Source organism: Lissotriton vulgaris, chromosome 9, assembly GCF_964263255.1.
Source record: "Lissotriton vulgaris chromosome 9, aLisVul1.2, whole genome shotgun sequence".
Taxonomy (NCBI): domain Eukaryota; kingdom Metazoa; phylum Chordata; class Amphibia; order Caudata; family Salamandridae; genus Lissotriton; species Lissotriton vulgaris.
Genome location: NC_141697.1, coordinates 1,233,101,477 through 1,233,127,876, shown reverse-complemented (window position 1 = coordinate 1,233,127,876; position 26,400 = coordinate 1,233,101,477). Strand labels below are relative to the sequence as shown.

Below are 26,400 nucleotides of genomic sequence, written 5' to 3'. Positions count from 1 at the left end.
AGGACCTCTGTGTGAGCCATGTCTTTGTTCAAGGAAGGAGAATCATCATCACATCAATTTAAATGATTGTGATTGTTGGGTCACTCTCAAGGTGGGGAGCCTGCCTTGGACCTCTGTGTGTTCCATGTCTTTGTTCAAGGAAGGAGAATCATCATCACATCAATTTAAATGATTGTGATTGTTGGGTCACTCTCAAGGTGGGGAGCCTGCCTAGGACCTCTGTGTGAGCCATGTCTTTGTTCAAGGAAGGAGAATCATCATCACTTAATTTTAAATGATTGTGATTGATGGTTCACTCTCGAGGTGGGGAGCCTGCCTAGGACCTCTGTGCTTGCCATGTCTTTGTTCAAGGAAGGGGAATCATCATTACATCAATTTAAATGATTGTGATTGAGGGGTCACTCTCAAGGTGGGGAGCCTGCCTAGGACCTCTGTGTGAGCCATGTCTTTGTTCAAGGAAGGAGAATCATCATCACATCAATTTAAATGATTGTGATTGATGGGTCACACTCACAGTGGGGAGCCTGCCTAGGACCTCTGTGTGTGCCATGTCTTTGATCAAGGAAGGAGAATCATCATCACATCAATTTAAATGATTGTGATTGATGGGTCACACTCACAGTGGGGAGCCTGCCTTGGACCTCTGTGTGTGCCATGTCTTTGTTCAAGGAAAGAGAATCATCATCACATCAATTTAAATGATTGTGATTGTTGGGTCACTCTCAAGGTGGGGAGCCTGCCTAGGACCTCTGTGCTTGCCATGTCTTTGTTCAAGGAAGGAGAATCATCATCGCATCAATTTAAATGATTGTGATTGATGGTTCACTCTCGATATGGGGAGCCTGCCTTGGACCTCTGTGTGTGCCATGTCTTTGTTCAAGGAAGGAGAATCATCATCACATCAATTTAAATGATTGTGATTGATGGGTCATACTCACTGTTGGGAGCCTGCCTTAGACCTCTGTGTGGGCCATGTCTTTGTTCAAGGAAGGAGAATCATCATCGCATCAATTTAAATGATTGTGATTGATGGGTCAAACTCAAGGCGGGGATTCTGCCTAGGACCTCTGTGTGTGCCATGTCTTTGTTCAAGGAAGGAGAATCATCATCACATCAATTTAAACGATTGTGATTGATGGGTCACTCTCAAGGTGGGGAGCCTGCCTTGGACCTCTGTGCTTGCCATGTCTTTGTTCAAGGAAGGAGAATCCTCATCACATCAATTTAAATGACTGATTAATGGGTCGAACTCACAGTGGGGAGCCTGCCTAGGACCTCTGTGTGTGCCATGTCTTTGATCAAGGAAAGAGAATCATCATCACATCAATTTAAATGATTGTGATTGATGGGTCACTCTCAAGGTGGGGAGCCTGCCTAGGACCTCTGTGTGAGCCATGTCTTTGATCAAGGAAAGAGAATCATCATCACATCAATTTAAATGATTGTGATTGATGGGTCACTCTCAAGGTGGGGAGCCTGCCTAGGACCTCTGTGTGTGCCATGTCTTTGTTCAAGGAAGGAGAATCATCATCACTTAATTTTAAATGATTGTGATTGATGGGTCACTCTCAAGGCGGGGATTCTGCCTAGGACCTCTGTGTGAGCCTTGTCTTTGTTCAAGGAAGGAGAATCATCATCACATCAATTTAAATGATTGTGATTGATGGGTCATACTCACTGTTGGGAGCCTGCCTTAGACCTCTGTGTGTGCCATGTCTTTGTTCAAGGAAGGAGAATCATCATCACATCAATTTAAATGATTGTGATTGATGGGTCAAACTCAAGGCGGGGATTCTGCCTAGGACCTCTGTGCTTGCCATGTCTTTGATCAAGGAAAGAGAATCATCATCACATCAATTTAAATGATTGTGATTGATGGGTCACTCTCAAGGTGGGGAGCCTGCCTTGGACCTCTGTGTGTTCCATGTCTTTGTTCAAGGAAGGGGAATCATCATCACATCAATTTAAATGATTGTGATTGATGGGTCACTCTCAAGGCGGGGATTCTGCCTTGGACCTCTGTGTGTGCCATGTCTTTGTTCAAGGAAGGAGAATCATCATCACATCAATTTAAATGATTGTGATTGATGGGTCAAACTCAAGGCGGGGATTCTGCCTAGGACCTCTGTGCTTGCCATGTCTTTGATCAAGGAAAGAGAATCATCATCACATCAATTTAAATGATTGTGATTGTTGGGTCACTCTCAAGGTGGGGAGCCTGCCTTGGACCTCTGTGTGTTCCATGTCTTTGTTCAAGGAAGGGGAATCATCATCACATCAATTTAAATGATTGTGATTGATGGGTCACTCTCAAGGCGGGGATTCTGCCTTGGACCTCTGTGTGAGCCATGTCTTTGTTCAAGGAAGGAGAATCATCATCGCATCAATTTAAATGATTGTGATTGATGGGTCACTCTCAAGGTGGGGAGCCTGCCTAGGACCTCTGTGTGAGCCATGTCTTTGTTCAAGGAAGGAGAATCATCATCACATCAATTTAAATGATTGTGATTGATGGGTCACTCTCAAGGCGGGGATTCTGCCTTGGACCTCTGTGTGAGCCATGTCTTTGTTCAAGGAAGGAGAATCATCATCGCATCAATTTAAATGATTGTGATTGATGGGTCATACTCACTGTTGGGAGCCTCCCTTAGACCTCTGTGTGTGCCATGTCTTTGTTAAAGGAAAGAGAATCATCATCACATCAATTTAAACGATTGTGATTGATGGGTCACTCTCAAGGTGGGGAGCCTGCCTAGGACCTCTGTGCTTGCCATGTCTTTGTTCAAGGAAGGGGAATCATCATCACATCAATTTAAATGATTGTGATTGATGGGTCACTCTCAAGGTGGGGAGCCTGTCTAGGACCTCTGTGTGTGCCATGTCTTTGTTCAAGGAAGGGGAATCATCATCACATCAATTTAAATGATTGTGATTGATGGGTCACTCTCAAGGTGAGGAGCCTGCCTAGGACCTCTGTGCTTGCCATGTCTTTGTTCAAGGAAGGGGAATCATCATTACATCACTTTCTTGGAATGCAGAGGAAACCACATGGCTATCGACGCCTTCTAACCATTTCTGACATTTAAACTACATTATCATTGAAACAGACAACACAACAGTCCATACTTCAACAAACAAGGAGGCACAAGATAGAACTAGAGATGCAGAACAGCTACAGCTGGACGTAGGGCCTGTCGGTAAATCTAGTTCACTTACCCGGAGTTCTTACCTGACAAGGAGATTTCATAAGCAGATGTTACTAAGAAAGCCACAAATGGATTCTAGACAGTGGTGTTCATAGTATAAGAAGAGTAGGGCTGTCCAAAAATTGTTTTTGCATTTCAGAATAAATAATGCTAAGACTTTGCTTCCAGGTTCATGTTCTCACGGCCTCGCCCTTTTGATTAAGTGGTCAAGGGTATTTCTCGAGTCCTTTCCTCTGATTCCATTAATACCATTGTTAATCTTGAAACTCCAGAATTGTCAGGCGACAATAATTCTCATTGCTCCCAAGTGGCTCAGAGGATGGCTATACACTGAGCTGCAGCAAATGTCAGTGAAACTGCACAAACATTGCTATGAAAGCAAAATCTCACCAGATGACAAGGCCAGATATCCCACCTGATCCAGACTCCCTTGAATTTGGAAGCACAGCTCCTTAAATCAGACAGTATATTTATTTAAATGTTCCACAATTTTCCATGGACATTCGAAAGAAGCTAACATCTGCAAACAGCTTCCTACTTTGCTTTAAATGTCAATAACAAGGTTATCTACTGCCAAGAAGATAATAATTGGTACTTGTTACATATGGTGAAAGCAACATTTCTGCTGTCTCACTTTGAAGTCAAGCTTTGCAAATTTAACAGCTTATAGGAAACGCCCCCAATTGAGCATCCTTTTTTACGCTGCCCGTCATAAAAGATGTTTTAGAAAGCCTAAAGAAAGTCTGTCTTCTCAAAGGAATGCCGTCCCTCCTTGGGAGCACAGCCAGTCTGCCAACATCAATGTGTCTACCTTTGGAGCACATTCATAAGACCTCAATGCAGCATCTGTCTTGAAATGTCGCTTTTAGGTGCTTATCACTTCGGCTCGTAGTGTTATTGAAGTCCGAGCCTCTTCAGCAGTTGAAACCAGTACAGTTTTTCATGCAAATGGAGTAATAATGAGAATCCATCCATCTTTCCTTTAAACTTAATACTAACACAGATCCTTGTTCTCTTACGCAATCCATCGGCATCAGCAGAGTATTCCTTGCACACTCTTGAGGTCAGGAGGGCTGTGCGTTTCTACATGGAAAAGACAAAGGTGTTACCCAAATCGAACCAGCTCTGTGTAAACTGGTCATGTTCACAGAGGAAAAGCTGCTCTCTCATACAAGCAGTTTCTTGTTTCATTGTGTCCTGTGCAGCTCTTTGGCTAATAAACTCCTATCAGGTGAACCCACGGCTCATTCCACTAGCGTGAACTTGGCTGTCACGGCCTGGCTGAGTCATTCCTTTATCAAGCTACTCTGAAGTTTTGTTGTTAGGTTTGGTTTTGGAGTTACTTAGTACCCTCTTGTTAATCAATCTACTGTTTTTTCTTTTCATTCGATCCAAGAGCTGCAATCCAATTGAATTTTTGTTGTTGCTTGCTACTCCTTTTGAATTTTTAGGACTATCTGTGAAGATCCTGCGATGCAGCAGAAATGATTACTTACTTGTAGTCCTCATTTTGCACCATAGGCAACTTAATTGAAGTCGTAAAGGCCCTCACACTTGTCAGACTCCATATCCTTGTCATGTGGGTAAAAGCAATAGAAACTTTATTAATCTGCACTATCATCCCCAAACTCCTTTAAAACACTGCCAGGCACTCGAGTGTTTGGCCGCCTGAGACCACTCTTATCCCCACTAACCTGTGATTGGATATGGAACTCTTGCAGCTGATTGCACCCTGGACCACATGACTCTTAGGTATGTATCGCAGTATCTAATCTATGTGTATATCACTAATACATATTAAAACAAAAGTTCTATATTTTAGCTTTTAAAAATGAAGAAAATGTAATTGTAACTTTAAGTTTGTGGCATGTGTGTCTGTAAACACACATGCTGTTCATACGTCTGCCATCTAGTGTTGGGCTTGGATGTGTACAACTTGTTTTTCTTCGAAGTATTTCTTTTCGAATCAGGGGATATATATTGACTCCACCATCTAGTAGTAATGCACATGGGCATCAACTTCATTGTTAGATTTTCTTTCTCGGTCGTCAGGTTCAGATGTATTTAAGCGATTTCTGCTCTACGCCACTTGGTGTAGTTGCCGCACCCCTTCTACTCACCAAATGAACCTCTTGTGCCTCCTTTAAGGCCTCCAGTGCACCACTTCCTTCTGGCCATGGTAGACACCGCCATTTCAAGCTGGACCTGACACCTGTTTCACTCTCTGCCCTGAAGTGCTCCTAGGCTGCCTCTTCGACGCCAGACTTGAAGACACAGATTCACCTGCTCTTGGATTTGCAACTGGTGGACCTTAAGCATTTCAATGTTGAGACACACTGCCCAAAAACATTCAGAGCAGAAAAGCATCGATTAGAAAAATTCTGAGCGGAAGCATTCGGAGTTGAGTTCAGCGACGTCTGGGCGTAGCCCTCCGTTGGACTGCTTCTACTGTGCATCCTCCGAGGACTTAGTCCAATCAAGCCTCCAGCGGCGAGGAATATCTCCGCGCCAAGCAGCAGCCAATCCACATCCAGGCATGCACTGGTCATATCCTGACAAAACCTTCACAGCTGCCTTAGGACTCTGTTCCGCTTAAGAGGAAATTGACTTTTGAGGGGGCCTTTAATCCTCCTGTACCTCCCACTCCCAAAAGACCTGAAAGGCACGATAGGGCAACCTCTCCACTACCTCCTACTCTACCTTCTCCACCCTTTAAGGCGCAAGTTAAAGCAAGGGTTGTTATACCCCCTGTTGATCAGAAATTCAAGGACCCCCCTAATGACCCTACATACATAAGAGTTCAGTTACCACCTAATGCTCTAATTGTACGTACAGTTAGATAACAGGGGTCGGGTTCGAAAGAGTAGCACCACAGGCTGCTATGCATTTGCCCATCGTAGCTCCTTCTGCACACTTTCCCAGTACGACCGAGCCCATTGGCGGAGGGAAAAATGATCTCCAATAATGTTTGCTGGATTTCACTGAATCAGCCGCTAATGGCATTAACACCAGCATCATTTTGCTTCGCCATGCCTGGCTACACGTGTCTGGTCCATCTGCACATTTTAAATGTACCCTCCGATGGCCAGCATCTCTTTGGCCCATAGGTCGAGATGCTAGAAAAAACGAAGAAATCCACTGACAATCCAGAAGCGATGGGTCCCCTACAGACACCCGCTTCCTGTGACTCCTATTAACGATCCCAATACTCCGAGGCAGCAAAAACCTCCACCACGGAAATGTCCACCACCATCACATGGCGAATGCAGAAATTGCTTTCCCAGGGCTACTACAGTGGTGGTAACAGGGTCAATAGTGGTGAGGGTAGAGGGAAGGGAGCTGCTCCAAATGGGGCTGCCGCTCAAACAGTGACTCTCCATCTCCCGATCACATAACACCTGTCGGGGTAAAGTTGCAAGGGTTTTGCCATGTTAGGCCGAAATCCCCTCCTAGTGTTGGGTACTCGACATTATACAGGAGGGGTATGGTCTGGAACTCACTCCATCACCACCAGACATTCCCCGCCAACACAAAATGTCCATGAACATTTTCATCTTCTTCAGGAGGAGATGCAGGTCGTTTTTGCCAAAGAGGCCTTAGAGCCGGTTCTGAAACAACACCTCAGAAAAGGGGTCTGTTCCTTGTACTTTCTTACCCTCCAAAAAGGATGGCTCCCTCAGACCTATCCTTGATCTCAGGCCCCTCAAAGAATTCTGTCAGAGCACTTCCACATGGTGACTCTACAAGACGTCATGCCACTTATCCAGGAAGGCGACTTCATGACTGCCCTCCATCTGAAAGACGCCTACTTCCATATACCCATCCACCCAGGGCATCGAAGATACTGAGATTTGTAGTGAGTGAACAACATAACCAGTCCAAGGTACTTCCAGTAGGGGTTAGCAGAGCCCAGTGATGTTAACCAAATATTTGTCCATTGTAGCATCTCATCTCAGGAGGAGCAGCATCCACGTGTTTCCTTACCTGAATGGCTGGCTGATCTCGCACCATGCACCAACTATGCTTAACGCACACCCAAACCACCAACCACACCTACACAGCCTAGAGTTCACCATCAGACTGTCAAAAGTCTAAAAATAAATCCCACCTACAACCCCTTCAATTACAGCTCTTCCTCAGAACCATCCTAGACTCGAGGGTGGGGAGGGCGTAGCCCAACCCAGCACGAATACAAGCCTTCTAAATCTTGCGGCCTCTTTTCAGCCAGATCATCCACTGAGTCAGAACTGTGATGCGACTGCTCGACATGATGGCTTCTTGCATAGTCATAGTTCCTCAAGCCAGACTGCACATGCATCTGTTACAGGAGTGCTTAGCAGCACAGTGTTCTTAAGCGGAGGGCCATCTAAAGGATCTAGTATTGGTTTCGGGCTGCACACATCACTCTCTACAGTGGTAAATCATAAATAACCTGTAGAAGGGGCTGCTCTTCCTTGATCTAGCTCCATAAGACACCATCATGTACGCCTCACTTTTCAGCTGGGGCTCACATCTCAACCAATTCATCATTCAGGGAAGTAGACACCTGACCAGCAATCCCTCCACATCAACCACCTAGAGCCGCTGGCTATACAGCTTGCTTTCTGGACATTTCATGTTCCATTTCAAGACAAGAAAGTCCTGATATGCACAGATGACATGACTACCATGTTCTGCTTGCAAAAACAAGGGTGCACACACGCAACACAGTCGTCCAGCATGGCCCAGAGCATTTGGCGGTGGGCGGTACATCACAGAATACATCTGATCGTTCAGCATATTCCAGGGGTAGACCACGCTCTGGCAGACCTGCTCAGCAGGATGCATCATCAAGTCCATGAGTGGAAACTCCACCCCTTGGTTCGGTCTCCACTACTTCTGATGTTGGGGGTTCCCACAAGTAGACATGTTCGCCACGGCAGAAAATGCAAAATGCAAAATGCTCAATCTTCGCCGCCAGGCTACAACACCCACAGTCAGTGGGCAATGAGCTATAAATGAATTGGTCAGGGATATTAACCTACCCTTTTATGCCTCTCCGACCGTATATAGTACGGAGACTGAGGCAGACATCCCTCGATCTAATACTAGTAGCATCAACATGGACACGCCATCCATGGTACACCACACTGCTCAAATTCTCTTTAGTTCCTCCTGTGAAGCTCTCCAACAGGTCTCTCCCACACAGTCATGGCTGTCTTCGACATCCCAGCCCTCAGCTGATCAACTTGGCGATTTGGCTCCTGGGGTGGTCATAGATTTGGTTATCTTAACCTCCCGGAGAAATGTATGTCTATTCTCAAAGAATCATGCAGGCCCACAACCAGGGCCTGCTGCGCAACTAAATAGAAACGTTTTGTGCACTACTGTCTTCCTAAATGTAACCATCCTCTCACTGCATCGTACAAGACATTTTCTGTTACGCTTTCCAACTGCAGAAATCAAGCATTGCCTACACTTCCATTTGAATACATATGGGGGCTGTAGCTGCCTACTTGCAGAATAGGTAACATGCTTCATTGTTCTGAATACGTGTCATTAAAGCCTTTATAGAGGGACTCAGAGTAATCCCAACTCTGACGCCTCCTGCTCCTGTGTGGAACCTGAATACAGTCCTTATAAGATTCATGGGCCCTCCTTTTGAAACCCTTCAATCTTGTCCATTGCAATTTCTCTCTTGCTTTCCTGTGTAGCCATCACTTCCTTCAGGTCGGTTAGTGAAATTGACACACTTACTTTGGAAGAGCCTTTCTTCCAAGTACATCATGGTAAGATGGTCCTCGGAACCAATCCAAGATTCCTCCCTAAAGTAGTCACCAGTTTTCACATTAACCAGACAATCAAACTACTAGTCTTTTTTTTCCGCATTCAAACTGTAGAGAAACAGACTCTTACAGACTGATTTAAAAAAGACTTACTTCAAAGAAAAACAAGGTGTACACGTCCGAGCCCAACACTAGATGGCAAAAGTTTGCACAGCATGCGACTCGACAGCACTACATGCCACAAACAGATGCTTACAGGGTAAGTAACATTTTCCCTTTTACCCTTCAATGTTTTTTGTTTTAGGTGCCTGACTATCTGGAGCACATCAAGAAGCCAATGGATTTCCAGACCATGAAACAGAATCTGGAGTCTTACCGCTACTTGAGCTTCGACCAGTTTGAGGCCGATTTCAATCTGATTGTTACAAACTGCATGAAATATAATGGCAAGGACACCAGCTTCTATCGGTCTGCCTTGCGCATGCGTGAGCAGGGCAACGCAGTGCTACGACAGGCCCGCAAAGCAGCAGAAAAAATTGGGATTGACTTTGAGACTGGAATGCACACGCCTCCTTCCATCCCGGTTGAAGAGACCACTCAACGTGTTACTGCTGATGGTGGGTATTGAAGTCTTCAGTTGAAATTTTCTGTTGCTTGTTGTACATGCTGATGACATACAAGTGGTAAGACTGATGAGGTGTGTTGTAGGTTTATTTACTGCTGTAAAGTGAGATATACTTAGCAAAGTGGAATGAGGCAGTGATTTACAAAGAATGGTTTTATTTCTGGGTGCTGTCGTGTTTGTGCATTCTGGTTAGGAAAGCCAGTTATTGAAGACCACAAAGGTCTGTATGGCATCTTCACACCTTCACACCTAAAGTAGCTTGAACTTTGAGTAACGCAATGAACTATGCAAATTGTATTAAGTGGTGGGTGACTATTAAAATTGTATCTCACACTAAGTAGCACTCTTTGGAAGTGAAGCACAGTGCCTACCAACAGTTATCTAAATCTTAATAGGCTAGCTTGCCTAACATCATACAGCTGCTTCACGCGTCCACTTTCAGAATTAAACATGTATGTTAGCTTCAAAAAGGAGGAGTCTTGGCATGTGCGACCACAGCAGTTTGGGAGCCCCACACTTGCTTATTGTCCACAGCTTCTTTTTTGTGAGAAGGTCAGTCATTTACCACCACAGTTAAATTGGTGGACTCTAGTACAGAAACAATTGAATGGTGGATTTTTAAGAATTTTTATTACGGGATAGCGCCAAAGTAAGGTTTCTGTTTATAGATCCTCGCCAGTCTTTACAAGGAAAGATTTGGACTGCCATTTCCTTTTCTAAGAAATGCAAAGAAGGCTGCCCACAGATCTGATGCATGCTGAATGCCAAGATTCCGCACCTCTGTTTAACTGCTTTTTAGTAACTCTGGAGTTTGATCAATTAGTGTCCTCACAAGATGCTTGTTAATTGTATAAAAAAGAAGCGTTTTCTATATATTCCATTATAACCTTTATTCAACAGTTTCTGCTTCTGATCAATGGAGAAGCATAAGAAGGCTTTGCATTTTATCTCAAGAATGGTTCCACGCTGCAGTTCTGTGTCTGGCTTTGCCACAATGAGACGTTGTTTCACAGCTCACGATAAAGTGCTTTCTCGAGTCCTCTGAATATCTTCTTGTAGGGAAGTCCAGAAGGGTAGTCATTTATTAAGGCGGAATGAATAAAAAACATTTAATTTTCTTAAATGACAGACTAGACCTGTCATTTTCTTCATTTTTTTTTTTTTTTTTTTAAATATATTTTTATTGCAGGAATCAGTAAAACAATACAGTAGCGACCAGTATCGTATTATAAACAACTTATACAAGGTATAGCCCACCGACCCCCTTCCATAACGTTGCTATACAGCCAATCAGCCCATATCCCTGGGGTTGGGCGGCAAATGCAGCTGGGGTCAGTAGGATGCTGGAGCTGGTCCGGATAACACACTGTCCGTCATCTGCTTTTCTAAACAAACCCAAAACCTCAAAAAGAAACCCCCCCCTCAAAATTCCCAATTACTGTGAAACCCCCCCCTCCCCCCCCCCCCCCCCCCCACCATCAGCGCCAGGGAGCTCATCAACATAGAATCCACTGCTTGACCCACGGGGAAGGTAATAGTGCTGTCAATGCTAATGTTTAACGGGACTCGGGTCGAGTTGCTTCTTCACTTCCGGAGTCGCTGGGGGTACAATAATCTCTGAGGGCCTGCACCAGCGTTTCCCATTCTAACGCGGCCTCCTGCGCCTTCTCATTGCCCTGCCTCCAAGCCAACTGATATCGCAGCGCGCTCTCACCCGCCGCCCATTTCAAAAGCTCACTGTGCCATCTGCTGCCTGTAGGACCAGCTCGTGCCTTCCAGTTCCTGGTCACCTCTCGCTTAGCAAGTAGGAGCCCCAGGTCGATAAATTTACTGGTGATTTTATTCCGGGGGGTATGGGGGAACCAGTGCAAGAGCCCTACCGCCACATCGAATGATAAGTGCCTCCCCGTCACCTCTTCCAAAGTCGTCGCCACCTCCTGCCAGTAGGACGTCAGTCCTGGACAGGCCCATAGCATGTGTAGGAGGTCCGCCTCCTGAGCCGGGCACCTAGGGCATTCCGCCGAAGCCGTGGCAAAATAACGCCTGATCTTTACCGGGGTCAGGTACGCTCTATGGAGAACATAATAGTGGACCAGTTGGAAACGGGCGCCACGTGTACCCTTCCAGGCACGCCTCACCAGCTGGGACCAGGTCGTCTCCGGGATCTCCCTACCAATGTCCTCTTCCCAGCGGGACTTCAGTGTGGCGAGAGGAACCAACCCCTCGGCAATCAACCTGCCGTAGAGGCAAGTGACCGCCTTCACCGTGCCCGCCGACATCATTACGTACTGGCACACCTGAGACAATTGAGGTTCCTCTAGCCCGTTTTGCCAGTGCGCCTGGATCGCTCGCACAATGGCCGAGTGCAGCAGAAAGTCGCCCCGGGGGATCCCAAAGCGGTCAATGAGATCCTGAAAGGACAGGAGCGCTCCGTCCTCGTACAGGTCTCAGACGAGCTGTAAACCGGAATCCTCCCAGTCCGCCAGTCGTGACCAATCTCCTCCGTGGGGGAGGGCCGTCAGCATCCCCAATGGTATTTCAGGCGCATATGGCGTCCGTAGGCGACCTCTGTTATGAGCCCGATTCCAACAGAGTCGGATAGTCCGCTCCTCCATCGACAGGTCCCGTAGGACTAAGCGCTGTCGCAGCGCGATAAAGGAGAGGACGTGCCTGGCCATACCCGTCCCTCTACCGTCCTCCGGGCCTCTGAACTCCCTGGCTATCTCCTGGGTGTAGGTCTGGAGCTGCGCCGCTAGGTAATACTTCTCGAAGTCCGGCACAGCGAGCCCCCCCTCGTCCCTCGGCCTCATCAGGGTATTGAGGGCCACCCGCCGCCGGCCCGTTCCCCAAAGGAACCCGACCACCATAGAACGCAAGCGACGAAACGTGGCCGGTGGGACCCAGATCGGCAAAGTCCGAAAGTAATACAATAGTCGGGGGAGCGCCACCATTTTGAGCAGGGCGATGCGTCCCGCCACGGAGAGCGGCAGCGTGGCCCAAAAGTCCATGCTGCCTCGGAGTGCTCGCATGCAACGGGCAATGTTTCCATCTAGGAGGTCGGGTTGGTCGTGGTACACAAATACCCCAAGGTATTTAAAGCAGTCGGGCTCCCATCTGATCTCCTTACTTAGCGCAGGAGTGGGGGTACCCCTACGCATCGGGAAGAGGCAGGTCTTAGACCAATTCACTTGGAGGCCTGAGACCGCTCCGAACTCCGTTAGCGCTAATTCCGCTCCCCGCAACGCGTCGACCGGATCCTCCAGGAAGAGCAACAGGTCGTCCGCATAGAGCGAGACGTAATGCGGGCCCGCCGCTGTCCATAAGCCCGTATAGTGGGCTCCCGAGCGAAGATGCATCGCTAGTGGCTCTACCGCTAGTGCAAAAAGAAGCGGGGATAAGGAGCACCCCTGCCGCGTGCCACGCTCCACCGGATATCGCGATGAAATCAAAGGGCCCGATCTAACCCTGGCCGAAGCGGAAGCGTAGAGGACTGCTGTCCATTTGACAAATCCCTCCCCGAGGCCGAATTTCCGCAATACCGTGCATAGGTAGTCCCACTCCAGGCTATCAAAAGCCTTCTCCAGGTCCACCGACAAGACTACCGGGGACGGGGCATCCACGAATGGTTCCCCAAGCAAGCGGAACAACCTTCGGATGTTCATAGTCGTATTCCGCCGCGGGATGAAACCGGCTTGGTCTTCATGCACTAGAGAACTCATATGTCCCAGCAGCCTCGAGGCCAAGATGCTGCTCAATATTTTGTAGTCCACCGTCAGCATTGAAAGGGGACGGTAGGACCCCGGGTCAGACGAGTCTCGGCCTGGTTTGAGGAGAGGAACCACCAACGCCTCACACATCGAGCCAGGGAGACGACCCAACCTCTTCGCCTCCCTGTAGACCACCAGTAATCGAGGGGCCAAGAGGTCAGCGTAAGCTGCATAGAACTCCACCGGAAGGCCATCTAGGCCCGGGGTCTTGTTCCTCGCCATCCGTTTGATGGCCCCGCGGATCTCCCCCAAGTCGATGTCAGAACCCAGGGTTTCCGCCACTTCCTGTCCTACTGTGCGGAGTTCCAGTGGGCTAAGATAGTTATCAAGCCGGTCTGGGTCACGTGCGGAGCGACTGCGGTATAAACTTTCGTAGTAATGCCGGAAGCAACTAAGAATCTCCGGTTGGGTGCACACCTCGGTCCCATCCGCCCCACGCATTTTTGTCGTCGTTTGGGACTGGTGCGTAGGGTTGGCCAACCACGCCAGTAACGCGCTCGACCTGTCGCCCTCCGCAATAGACCGGACCGTATAGGCCTTATAATCGAAACAGCGGAGCCGTTCGACCTCCACCGCTACCTTCTCCCTCGCCTCTACCGTTTGTGTTTGCAATTCTGGGTGTCCGGGGCGGCTAATTTCGAGCTCGCGGAGTGCTCGGTCCGCTGTGTCTAAGTCAGCCAGGATAACACGCCGCATGCCCACCTTCTTAGAGATACAGTAGCCCCTCACCACCACCTTGAAAGCGTCCCATTCGAACGCCCTAGTACTCGCGGAGCCGCCGTTGGACGCAAAATAATCCGTGATTCTCTCCCCTAGGTCCGCCTTGAAGACACTGTCCTCGAGGATCTCGGGGCGCATCTTCCAGGTGGGTACTGCCGGCGTCCCAGGGAACCAGCGAATGTCCAGTAGGAGGGGGTTATGGTCCGAGATGGTCCGCGATAAGTACTCCGATCGGACCGCTGCCGAAACTAATTCGGACGAACCAAGAAAGCCATCTAGTCTGACATGCAGCTCATGAAGGCTCGAAAAGTATGAATAATCTCTAGACGCGGGGTGATGCGCCCTCCAAATGTCCGTCAAACCCCAGCGGGTCTGCCAATCTTGACGACCCCTAGCCGTCCGCCGGACCGGGGAATCGGGGAGCGGGGGATGCGAGCGGTCTATGTCTACATCCACTACGGAGTTAAAGTCTCCCCCCAGCAGGAGGGGCCCGGCGAAAAAGTGGGCCAGCGAGCCCGATAACCTGGAAAGGAAGGCAGTCTGGTCCACATTAGGAGCATACACACAGCAAACGCTCAGGTCCCTCCCCCCTAGCGTGCCTGAGATGGCCACGAAACGCCCCTCTGGGTCCAACACTGTCCTCGTGACCTGGAAGGGGACTCCTGCCCTGATCCATATTAGCGCCCCCCTGGCATAAGCAGAGTACGCCGTGGAAAAGACCTGCCCTCGCCACCTACGCTGAAGCGCCGCCCCTTCCGCCTTGTTCAGATGCGTTTCCTGCAGCAGCGCCATTTGCACTCCCCTACGCACTAAATAAGCATGGACCTTGTGACGCCTGGACATAGTGTGAAGCCCCCTCACGTTCCAAGTAATACATTTCAAGTTAGCAACATCAGCCATTGTCCCAAAGTGTTCTTGCACAGTCTCCCCGTTCGGGTCTCCACAAAGAAAAAGCATCAATCCTCCCAGCGCTGACGGCGGCCATTTTCCCCAACCAGAACCAAACCACCCAAAAACCAACAACCCCCCCCCCCCCCCCCCCCACCACCCCAGAACAGGACCCAAACTGCACCATCTAGATCCCATCCAAACCTCTACGGAGATCAACCCCAAAATCCCCACTAGTCCTACGGTCGCCACCGTAGGAAGGCCTTATGGGCCAGGAGCGGGCTGAGCGGAGGCAGTGGGCCCTCGTCGCCCAGGCTACCAGGACTATAGTAAGCCCCCTCCGGTGTCAAACCCTTCCGGGGCAAGAGCAGAAGCCCCCCAACCCTCCCTTCTTCGTTGTCAGCAATAAAGAACGGCAACCGCCTCCCCCCTGCCGGGCCCCCACCCAAAACAAGGCAGCATATCCCGTTACCCTTGTCCGTCCAAAAGGTCCTCCACCGATTTCGGTGTGATCACCGGTGTATGGGTACTGTCTGCCACTGAATCTTCCGAGTCCGATGGTGCCCCCTGAGCACCCGGGTTTTCTTCCTCCTCCTCGATGACTTCGCCTCTTGCTCCCGACAGAACTTCCAACACTCCCCTCCGCTCCGATGATGTCTCCGCAGTCGAGGGCCCTCCCGTGCGGCCGCGGCGGTTCCTGACCCTCTTAGATCGCCTCCTTTGTTCCGGCTCCTCCGCCTGATGGGTCGAGGCGCTATAACCATCTTTCCCTGTCCGGTACAGTTCGAGCCAGTCACAGACCTCCTCTGGGGTGTCGAAGAACTGGGTTTTGTCGTCGACAATGACGCGGAGCCTTGCGGGAAATAGGAGTGAATATTGGATGCCCTCACTCCTGAGTTCACGCTTAACCGCCAGGAAGGAGAACCGCTTGCGCTGCGTCTCGTAGGTGTAGTCAGGGAAGATATTCACCTGACTGTTTGCCACCTGGAACGGGCCATTGTGCCTGGCGGCATTTAGGATCAGATCTCTGTCCCGGAAATGTAGCAACCGTGCCACCACCGGCCTTGGGGCTCGTCCCTGCTGTGGGGGCCGTGCCGGGACTCTGTGGGCCCGTTCTAGAGTGTAAAATGAGGACAGGCCCTCTGGGACCACCGTGTCTCGGAGCCAGGTCTCCAAGTATCGAACCATATCGCCATCCTCGATTTGTTCCGGCAGGCCCACCACCCGAATGTTATTCCTCCTGTTGCGGCCTTCCGCATCCTCCGCCCTCCGTTCGAGGGTCTCAATTCGGGACATGGCATCCTTTATCTTCGCAGCCAGGGTTCTCTGCGCCGGTTCCAAAGTCTTCACCGTGCCCTCCACCTCCTTGACCCGGTCCGAGAGTTTACCATGGTCTGCCCTAAGGAGGCCCAGGCCCGTCGCCACCTGGGCAATGTCCTGTTGGAGGGCCGACCGAGTTGCCTCTATCGCTTCCAGTACACGGTCGAATTGTTGCTGGAGTGGTGCGCCACCAGGTCTTTTAGGGTCTCCATGCTCTTCCTTGTCCTGGGCTTCAGAGTCTGAGGCGGTCTGGCTGGATCCCTTGGCTCCTTTAGGTTTCCCCATGCTGCCAGGGGCTCTCCGTGAGGGTCCCGGAGTAGGCGTCTCCGTGTACAGGTGTCCAGCACGACCTTCCCGGGAGTTCGTTCTCAAGTCGGGTATGGGCGATCTCCGTCTCCAGAGCCTGTGAAGACTCCGCCGCTTCGGCTCACGCCACCGCCACGGCGTCCGAGGGCACCGATAAGGGGGCGGAGACAACCGTCGCCGAGTCGGGCAGGCCCGTTCACCCACTATAGCTCCGGGGCGAGGGCCACCAACTCCCTCGGTTGATCTGTGGCGCCAGAGTGTCGCGCCACCCATGTAGTTGGGCTGGCCAGGAAATCGTATCTAGTCGCGGAGTCGCGGTGCAGACCACCGCCTGGAACAGAGGGCACCCGCGCCCGGTGCCCTCTAGTGCGTGGGCACCCGCCCGGTCGTCTAATCGAGTATGAACCCGTTGTAGAAGGTCCGAGCCTGCCAATGTCCAATGTCTAAAACAACTGAGGATGGTGAAGCCGGGTGCCAGTCGACACCCGCGAGACCTCTTCAACTCCGTAGTTTCGATCAAGGGGACAAAGGGGTCCGGGCGCCATGTTGGGTCGCACTCCGCAACTCCGCAAACTTCGGTATTTCTCCGAAGCCACCCCCGTCCAAACTCCACCAAGGCCCCCGGCAGGGTGTCGTCGCCTCGCTCAACCGAATGCGGGGTCTGGGGCGCCCCTCAGCCTCCGATGTTCAGGATAATTTCGGGCTTAGTCCCGGAGCCGAGCTCTCAGGCGACCATCGCCATCGGCGCCCAAGCCACGCCCCCTCTCATTTTCTTCATGTATTAGAACATTGTTTACATGTTATTTCCATTACCTGTTAGGGCCTGATTATGAGTTTAGGTGTTATTTATCGCACCTGATAAGTAAAAATACCACAGGGTATGTTATTTATCGTGAACAAGCGCCTATTACAAGTTTTTGGGGCTAACAGGCAAATTTTGGTGTTTAGCACACGAAAAGCCGCATGATACAGTAAATAGTGTACAATTTCCCCTGTTAAATTTTGGCCAGTTTAACGTGCCGAAATTTAACAAGGGTTGAGGTATTAAACGCCTCCGATAATTATTGGATGTGTTAAATACTGTCATAATTTTGACGTGCATACAAAAAGGAATTTACGCACGAACCGAAAGCAGTCCAACCGAAGAAGGTTGCGCCAAAGCCTATCGACCCGAGCACGACTGCTCTGAAAAAAACAGTCGAACTGAAGAAACCAATCGATTCGACAAAGGACAAACAACCAAAAAAGGTCAAACCTCAGAAAAAAACGGTCCGACCAAAAAGTCCGGTCGATCCGAAAACAAGCCTCGACCCGAAGAAGGCTGAAAAGACATCGAAGCCTATCAAACCGACAAAAATCGATCCAAACAAGACAAAACCAAAGGATTCGACTCCACAACCAAGGACCGTGGAAGAAGAATTCTTTCACCCTGATCCTGTCGAAGAGGAACAAACAAAACTGTACATAGACCCTGAAACTGGAAAAGTAACCGTTTACCGCAAGAAGAAGAGACCAGTGGACACTGAACCTTCTTCACCAATTCCTCTAAAGAAAAAGATAGACTCTGCCACTTCTCCACTTCGACCTTTCGAACCAGTGTCTCCTACTATGCCTACCACGCCTTTTGCCCCTTACTCTCCTACACACTCTGAGTATAATGTAGACTATGCAGAAGATGACCATTTAACAGGATTATAACTATCCACAGGACCCAGACACACAAGATAACACATGGGACAAACAACAAGACCCATATGATGCACATCCCATCCTTGACACCTCCTACCCAGTTAAGCCATCACCCACAGATGATACCGTGGCATTTAACCTACTGGCGGATAGGGCCGCACTATACCACAATGTTGATATGTATAGTGACCCAATAGAGGAGGATTTTCTATTTGATACATTTGCCTCCTCTGAGAGAACAGTTAGAACACTCCCTATGTTAAAGGGTGAACTAAAACATGCCACTGATATCTTTAAGGATACAGCTAGAGCACGTGTTATCAACCCTAGGGTTGAGAAGAAATATAGGGCTGCCCCTACAGACCCTACATACATTAGAGGTCAACTACCACTTGATTCACTAGTTGTAGGTAATGCACGAAAGAGGGCCAACTCCCAAACAACTGGAGAAGCAACACCTCCCAATAAAGAATCCAGAATTCTTGAAGCCTCAGGAAAAAGAGTAGCTGCACAGGCAGCCAATTCATGGAGAATTGCGAACACACAGGCTCTACTAGCTCGCTATGATAGGGCTCACTACGATAGACAAGAGAGCATACTGCAACGTCTACCTGAGCCATTCAAAGAAGAAGCTGATGCTCTTATTCAGGAGGGGAAGTTCATTACAAATGCTTCCATTAAATGTGCATTAGACGCAGCAGATACCGCAGCAAGATCCATTAATACTAGTGTCTTACTAAGACGGCACACATGGCTACGCATCTCAGGCTTTAAAAGGGAGGTGCAATCTACTATTCTTAATCAGCCGGTCAATACAGACTTCCTCTTTGGCCCAGCAGTAGATAATATTCTTAAAAAAAAGGAAAAAAGACACTGAAACTGCAAAATCAATGGGTGCACTGCAGTTCCAACAGCATAAAAGTTCCTTTCGGCGCTCATCATACAGAGGAGCTGCACGAGGCAACACGTCACAAGGTACCTCAACACATAAAGCCAATACCCAGTCAATACCCTTCAATAAAGGTTCCAATCGAGGTGGCTACAGAGGAAATAGCAATAAGGGTAGAGGACGTGGAGGCAATAACAGAGCCTCCACTGCCACAAAACAGTGACTTCAATACACTACCTCCAGACCACATAACACCGGTCGGAGGAAGAACACAAGAGTTCCTACCAGTCTGGAACAACATTACCACAGACAGGTGGGTAAGACAAATTATCCAGTATGGCTACTGTCTGGAACGGACTTCTACTCCACCCAACATACCACCCAGACACTGTCCAATGTCCACAGAACACATCGCCCTCTTACAGCAAGAGGTGAGAAGCATGCTAGAAAAGGGGGCCAAAGAGTCAGTCCCTTTCCAGCACCAAAGAACAGGAGTATACTCACTATACTTCCTCATTCCCAAGAAGGTCGGGTCCCTCAGACCAATACTGGACCTCAGACCCCTAAACCAGTATATACTTTCGGAGCACTACCACATGATCACTCTACAGCAAGCCCTCCCGTTGCTAAAGCAAGGAGACTTCCTAGCGACCTTAGACCTCAAGGATGCATACTTCCACATACCTATACATCCTTCTCACAGAAAGTATCTCAGGTTCACAATACAAAACCAGCACTATCAATTCAAGGTTCTCCCCTTTGGGGTGACCACAGCTCCAAGAGTGTTCACAAAATGCCTAGCGACAGTAGCTGCACATCTAAGGAGACAACACATTCACGTGTATCCATACCTGGACGATTGTGCTGATACAATCAAAATCGTACGAACAGTGCATAAGCCATATGTCTCAAACACTTCAGCTGCTACACAGCTTAGGCTTTTCAATAAACTACCCAAAATCCCACCTACAGCCATCCCTCAAACAGCAATATCTGGGAGTTACCATAAATACCTCGGGGGCAATGGCATATCCAAACGCAGCAAGGATAGCCAGTATGCAAATGCTCTTTCGCAAATTCCAACCACAACACTCCCTGTCAGCTCCAGTGTTCATGCAGCTCATAGGCATGATGGCCTTCTGCATTTTCATTGTCACTCATGCCAGACTTCAAATACGTCCATTACAAGAATGCCTAGCACGGCAGTGGAACCAAGCTCAGGGACTATTGAAGGACCTAGTGTTGGTAAACAGTTGTGCATACAACTCTCTGCAGTGGTGGAACCCACAAAACCTTTCCAAGGGACGACTGTTCCAAGAGCAGGTTCCAGAAATAGTGATAACAGTGGACGCATCACTGTTAGGTTGGGGAGCCCACGTACTCCAATACACAGTGCAAGGGCTATGGACAACCCCACAGAAAAAAATGCATATCAACCATTTGGAGTTGCTAGCAATATTTCTAGCTTCAAAGGCATTCCAGAAACACCTGTACTACAAGACTGTGTTGATCCGGACGGACAACATGACAGCCATGTACTACATACAGAAACAGGGAGGAACGCACTCTCTACAACTGTCTCACTTAGCGCAGAGAATATAGAAGTGGGCAATTCCAAAAGAAATCTTTCTCCTGGCAGAACACCTCCCAGGGAAGGACAATCAGATAGCGGATCTGCTCAGCAGACACAGCCAGCAGCTACACGAATGGGAGATTCACCCTCAAGTCCTCCAACCATTCTTTAAAAAATGAGGGCACCCAGAGATGAACCTGTTTGCCACAAAAGAAAACTCAAAATGCCAGTACTTTGCCGCCAGGTTCCCACATCCATTGTCACAGGGCAATGCGATATGGATGAACTGGTCAGGCAGATTTGCGTACACTTTTTCCCCAGCTCCACTGATTCCGCTGGTGGCACGCAAACTACGGCATCAGTCACTCACAATGATCCTAGTTGCTCCAACATGGGCAAGGCAGCCATGGTACACAAAGTTCCTAGAACTCTCAGTAGTGCCTCATCAAAGACTAAAACTCACACCCAGTCTTCTGACTCAGAGACATGGAGAAATCAAACACCCAGATCTCAATCAATTGAACCTAGCGATCTGGCTCCTGCGGTCTTAGAGTTTGGATACCTTAACTTCCCTCCAGACTGCATGAACATCATTAAGGAGGCAAGAAGGCCAACTACTAGGGCATGTTATGCAGCTAAATGGAAGAGATTTGCTATTTACTGTAACAATAACCAAATCAATCCATTAGATGCTTCTATACAAAACATCATATGCTACCTATTGCACCTTCAAAGGTGCAACCTAGCTTATTCTTGTATAAGACTACACTTAGCTGCTATAGCAGCATACCTCCAAAACAGACAACACCTTTCACTGTTTAGAGTACCAGCAATCAAAGCATTCATGGAGGGCCTTAAAAGAATAATTCCCCCAAAGAACCCACCTTCACCAGTCTGGAATCTAAACGTTGTACTCACCAGACTTATGGGGCCTCCTTTTGAACCCCTACATTCATGTGAACTACAATTTCTCACATGGAAGGTGGCTTTCCTTATTGCTATTACCTCACTTAGAAGAGTTAGCGAGCTACAAGCACTAACTATTCAAGAACCCTTTATGCAAATACTCGCAAACAGGGTAGTACTTAGAACAAACCCTAAGTTTATGCCAAAAGTCATATCCAATTTCCATATCAACCAATCTATAGAACTTCCCGTGTTCTTCCAAAATCCACAATCAGTAGCTGAAAGAGCCCTACACACACTGGATGTAAAGAGAGCTCTGCTATATTATGTTGACAGGACAAAGGCATTCAGAAAAACTGCCATAGAACTGCCAGTGTTCTTCCAAAATCCACAGTCAGTAGCTGAAAGAGCCCTACACACCCTAGATGTAAAGAGAGCTCTGCTATATTATGTTGACAGGACAAAGGCATTCAGAAAAACTGCCATAGAACTGCCAGTGTTCTTCCAAAATCCACAGTCAGTAGCTGAAAGAGCCCTACACACCCTAGATGTAAAGAGAGCTCTGCTATATTATGTTGACAGGACAAAGGCATTCAGAAAAACAAAACAGTTGTTTGTTGCTTTCGCACCACAACATAAAGGAAATCCCATATCAAAGTCCGGAATAGCCAGATGAATAGTTAAATGCATTTAAATAAGTTGTCAAAAAGCTAAACACACTTTAACAGTCCCCCCAAGAGCACACTCCACGCGCAAAATGGAGGCATCCGTGGCTTTCCTAGAGAATATTCCTCTTGAGGATATCTGTAGAGCAGCCACATGGTCTACCATACACACCTTCACAAAACATTATTGTGTAGACGTACATTCCAAACAGCAAACTGCTGTAGGCCAGGCTGTTCTTAAAACTCTTTTTCAAACTGCTGCAGCTGGCACAGGTAACCACCGCTAGAGGGGATACTGCTATACAGTCTATGTACATATATGAATTCAGCAGCCCACATGCCTCGAACGGAATATGCTACTTACCAGTATGCATCTGTTCTTGGCATGTAGGGATGCTGGCATTCATATCGCCCACCCTCCTCCCCGGTGCCTGTTACAGCTGTAGCATCCTCTTTTTGCATGGACATTTCTTACTGTACTTTACTCCATCTCTGCCACAATGGCGAAAAACAATCTGAGGATGGAGAGGATGCCCATGCGCACTGTAGTCCAGGGGAGGAGCCACCTAACTCGTGATACTTCGAAGACTCTTCCAGGACAACAAGGTGCAATCATCCGGACCCAACACTAGGCGGCGATCTATGCACAGATATAAATGTCAGCAGCCCTACATGCCAGGAACAGATGCATACTGGTAAGTAGCATATTCCTTTTCAGTAAAAATACTTTATACTTTAAGAAGTGGACGCTTAGTGCAATTTTCAGGCTGTGCAATGTTAACCTATGGAGGGAAACAAGAATGCAGGTTTTCAGGTAAGTACATGACTTACAGATCCAGGCTTCGGAGTTTCAGGTCAACACCTGGCAAGGTTCAGAACCAAAACTGCACCACAAGCGGTACAGGGGCGGCCAGGTGCAGAGGTCCGATTTTGGGCCGGGTGCCCAATGTTAACCAATGAAGACTGGGGGTGCTTGAAGATGCGCTGCTCTGCACTGCTCACAGGTGAGTGAAGCGGTGTCAGGGTTCGATCTCCTGTAGTTAAGATAAATGCAAGGGGGGGGGGGTGCGCAAGGCAGCACCAAACTTACACCATCAACAGCACAGGAGCGTCTAGGGGAAGATTGCCAACCCAGCGTTGGGCACCTTATAACCAATGGGGGACATCAGGCTTGAAGGAAGGCTGCAGGCTCAGGCCATGAGGCCAAACGAAGAAAACTCACAGCTGCCCAGCTAAGTAGAGATGCTAGGGGACGTAGGGACACAGTTGATCTAAACCCCTAAGTTGCAGAGGTGTCCTTTGGTGTCGGGAAGCAGCTTACGGGACAGGTCACGGTCAGTGGGAGTCTTTGATTTGAGGCTGCAGGCGTCAAAGTGAAGTCCGGTAGGGGTCAGCCCATGGTGGACTCTTGCTCAGAAGCGCTTAGGACACTTCACGGAACCTGTGAGCCACTTGGACTCGTGTTGTGGGTGTTTGGTGCAGCGGTGGGTCCGGCGGTGGTTTTGTTTAAAGTTGGCTCGTGTGCAGGTCCGCTGTCCATGGAATATAAGAAGTCTTTTTAGAAGGCAGGCAGTCCTCCCCAGGTTCTGGAGGTCGCTCGGAAGAGTCGCTCTTCTTTAGCAGGGTCTTTGAGGTTTGTAGACAGGCCTGTAGTGCTGACTTCACTGCTGCATTGCTCTTTTTTGTCGTCTTCTTCGTAGGTCATCGCAATCTGAGGATTAAGGTTCATGGGTGCCACTAAGTACTCAATGTAGGGGGCGCTACAGGGGTTAGAAGGAAGTAGCCAATGGGATACTTAACTTTTAGGGTGTCAACACCCTTTGTATATCCACTCCTTCTGGAGAGAGGGCATACCCCTTACCCTATTGGCTGGAATCATCTAAAACAATATGGAGGATTTTGATAGAAGTGGGTCACTTCAGCTCAGGGCACCTTAGAGGTGGCCCTGGCTGAGAAGGGGATACACCTCTCCTGCTTACTAATTTTTCCTCTGACCTTGCTGCCAAAAGTAGGGCTTGGTCAGGGGGCAGGCTTCTCCATTAGCTGGAGAAACCCTGGTCAGCATAACAAAGGTCACAGGAAGCCTTTGAGGCATACCGCCTTTCAATGCTGTTCCTGCTTGGCAGTAGGTGTGAATCACCTCCACCCAAAGCAGGCTTAATTTCGGACCCACGAGAGCAAAAAGCTCCCACCTCAGGCAGTCAAACATGTCTTTAGGTAGCAGGCTGGTGCAGACCAGTCAGACACACACTAGTGGGCTGTAGGTTTTCAGGAGGCACTTCTGCGTGCATTTATTAAAGAATCCAGCAATAGTATCCGTGTGGGCTCATTAATCTGAGATGTTTTGTATCAAACATCTTGGAATTCGGTGAAGCCATCATGAAACTGTGCAAGTCATAGTGACAAGCTCCCAGCCCTTGTACTCCGTATGGCTTCACTGTGCACTTACAATGTCTAAGAATGGACGTAGACACTATAGGGGCATATCTGCTCATGCAGTTATGCCCTCACAAGAGGTATAGTGCACCCTCCCTTAGGACTGTAGGGACAGCTGTAGGGGTGACTTGCCTATGCAGATGCAGGCATCCTTCAATCAGGGTTAGGGATTATGCTCACTCCCCCACGTGGGGTGAGCACACCAAGGGTGTAGTCTCCCAAGGTCAGTTGCTCATTGGCTACCGACCTCGGGACCTTTAAGACGGCCCCTAAATACAGAGTGGGCTTCACCTCCACGACCTGAGGGGTGGGGTGGGATGAGGCACACATTCTGGGGTGCTCTCGTTTTTTGCGTACATCTTTCTGAGGGTGAGACAGGAAGGGGCCAGCTCCTGGTAGTATTAGAGGCTGTGGATCTCTTTGCAAAGGCACCAAGACCTTTGAAGCTTCCCTGACACAGATGGCTCTTCCTGACCAGGGGGAGGAGTGAACCCCTCCGCCCAGGAAAGGCTTTGTTTCTGGGCCCAGGGAGCCAAGGCTTCCACCCTAGGGGTCCAGAAACTTGCCTCGTGGTGGCAGGCTGGTGGTCTCAAGTAAGGAATCCACCAGAGGCTGGTTTGGTTCCGGGGACCTCTCTTGAAAGGGACCCCTGAGTTCAGAAATAATAAATCTGACATTGGAATCAGTGCAGGTTTATTATTCTGAGACATCCCAGGATTCAGTAAAGCCAATATGGCGCTGGGAAATCCGTAATGACCGGTTCACAGACCATATACTCTGTATGGCTTTACTGGGCACTTAAAATATCTAAGATTGACCTTAGATATTATAGGGGCCTGTCTCATGCAGATGGGTCCTCACATGAGGGATAGTGCACCCTGCCTTAAGGGTAACTTACCTAGGCCTCATGCAGTGCTGGGCAGGCATGTCAACTCTTCACTTTTAGCTGCACCAAAACACGCAGCCTGCAATGGCAGTGGTGCATGTTTGTGGTGAAAGGTCTGCGAGGACGGCATAATACATGCTGCAGCCATCAGAACCCTTTGAATGAATGAATGAATGAGTAAAATTTATAATGCGCAGACAATAACCCGAAGGTATCAAGGCGCCTAACAGAACAGATCAAAAGAAAATATGCTACATCGCTACAGGTACGCTTGCGTAAAAAGGTGAGTTTTCAGGGCCCCTTTGAAAGCCTGAAGGGAAGGCAATGATCTTATTTCCAGAGGAAGAGCATTCCACCACGTAGGGGCCAGGGTGCAAAAGGCCCTGCCACCCTATTTCGCTCTCCTGAAACGGGGGTCGCTAGGAGAAGTCTACCGGAGGACCGTAGATTCCTAGTGGGAGAATAGCGGGACAGAATAGAACCTAGACCAGAGGGGCTATTTCTGGCCAGAGCCTTGTATGTCAGGCATACGATCTTAAAATGGATCCGTGCCTCGACAGGGAGCCAGTGTAGCAGCTTTCTAGCAGCTGTGGAAGAGGAGCGCTTGGGAAGGTCCAAGACGAACCTGGCAGCGGCATTTTGGACTACCTGCAAGCGTTGCAATAGGCTCTTTTTCAGGCCCGCATACAACGCATTGCCGTAGTCTATTCTTGAGCCTATAAGAGCAACTGCTAGTTGTTTCCTGGCCTGAGGGGAGAG

General features: G+C 48.9%; 1 protein-coding gene across 1 annotated transcript in view; it reads left to right on the top strand.

The window, feature by feature from the left end:
- The window catches only part of BRPF1 (bromodomain and PHD finger containing 1), a 214,595-nt gene that overhangs the window by 110,245 nt on the left and 77,950 nt on the right, over positions 1-26,400 (top strand). The window contains exon 8 of the mRNA XM_086939380.1: positions 9,276-9,588. Coding sequence (XP_086795506.1) covers positions 9,276-9,588 — 313 coding nt within the window. The remainder of the gene's footprint in view (positions 1-9,275; positions 9,589-26,400) is intronic.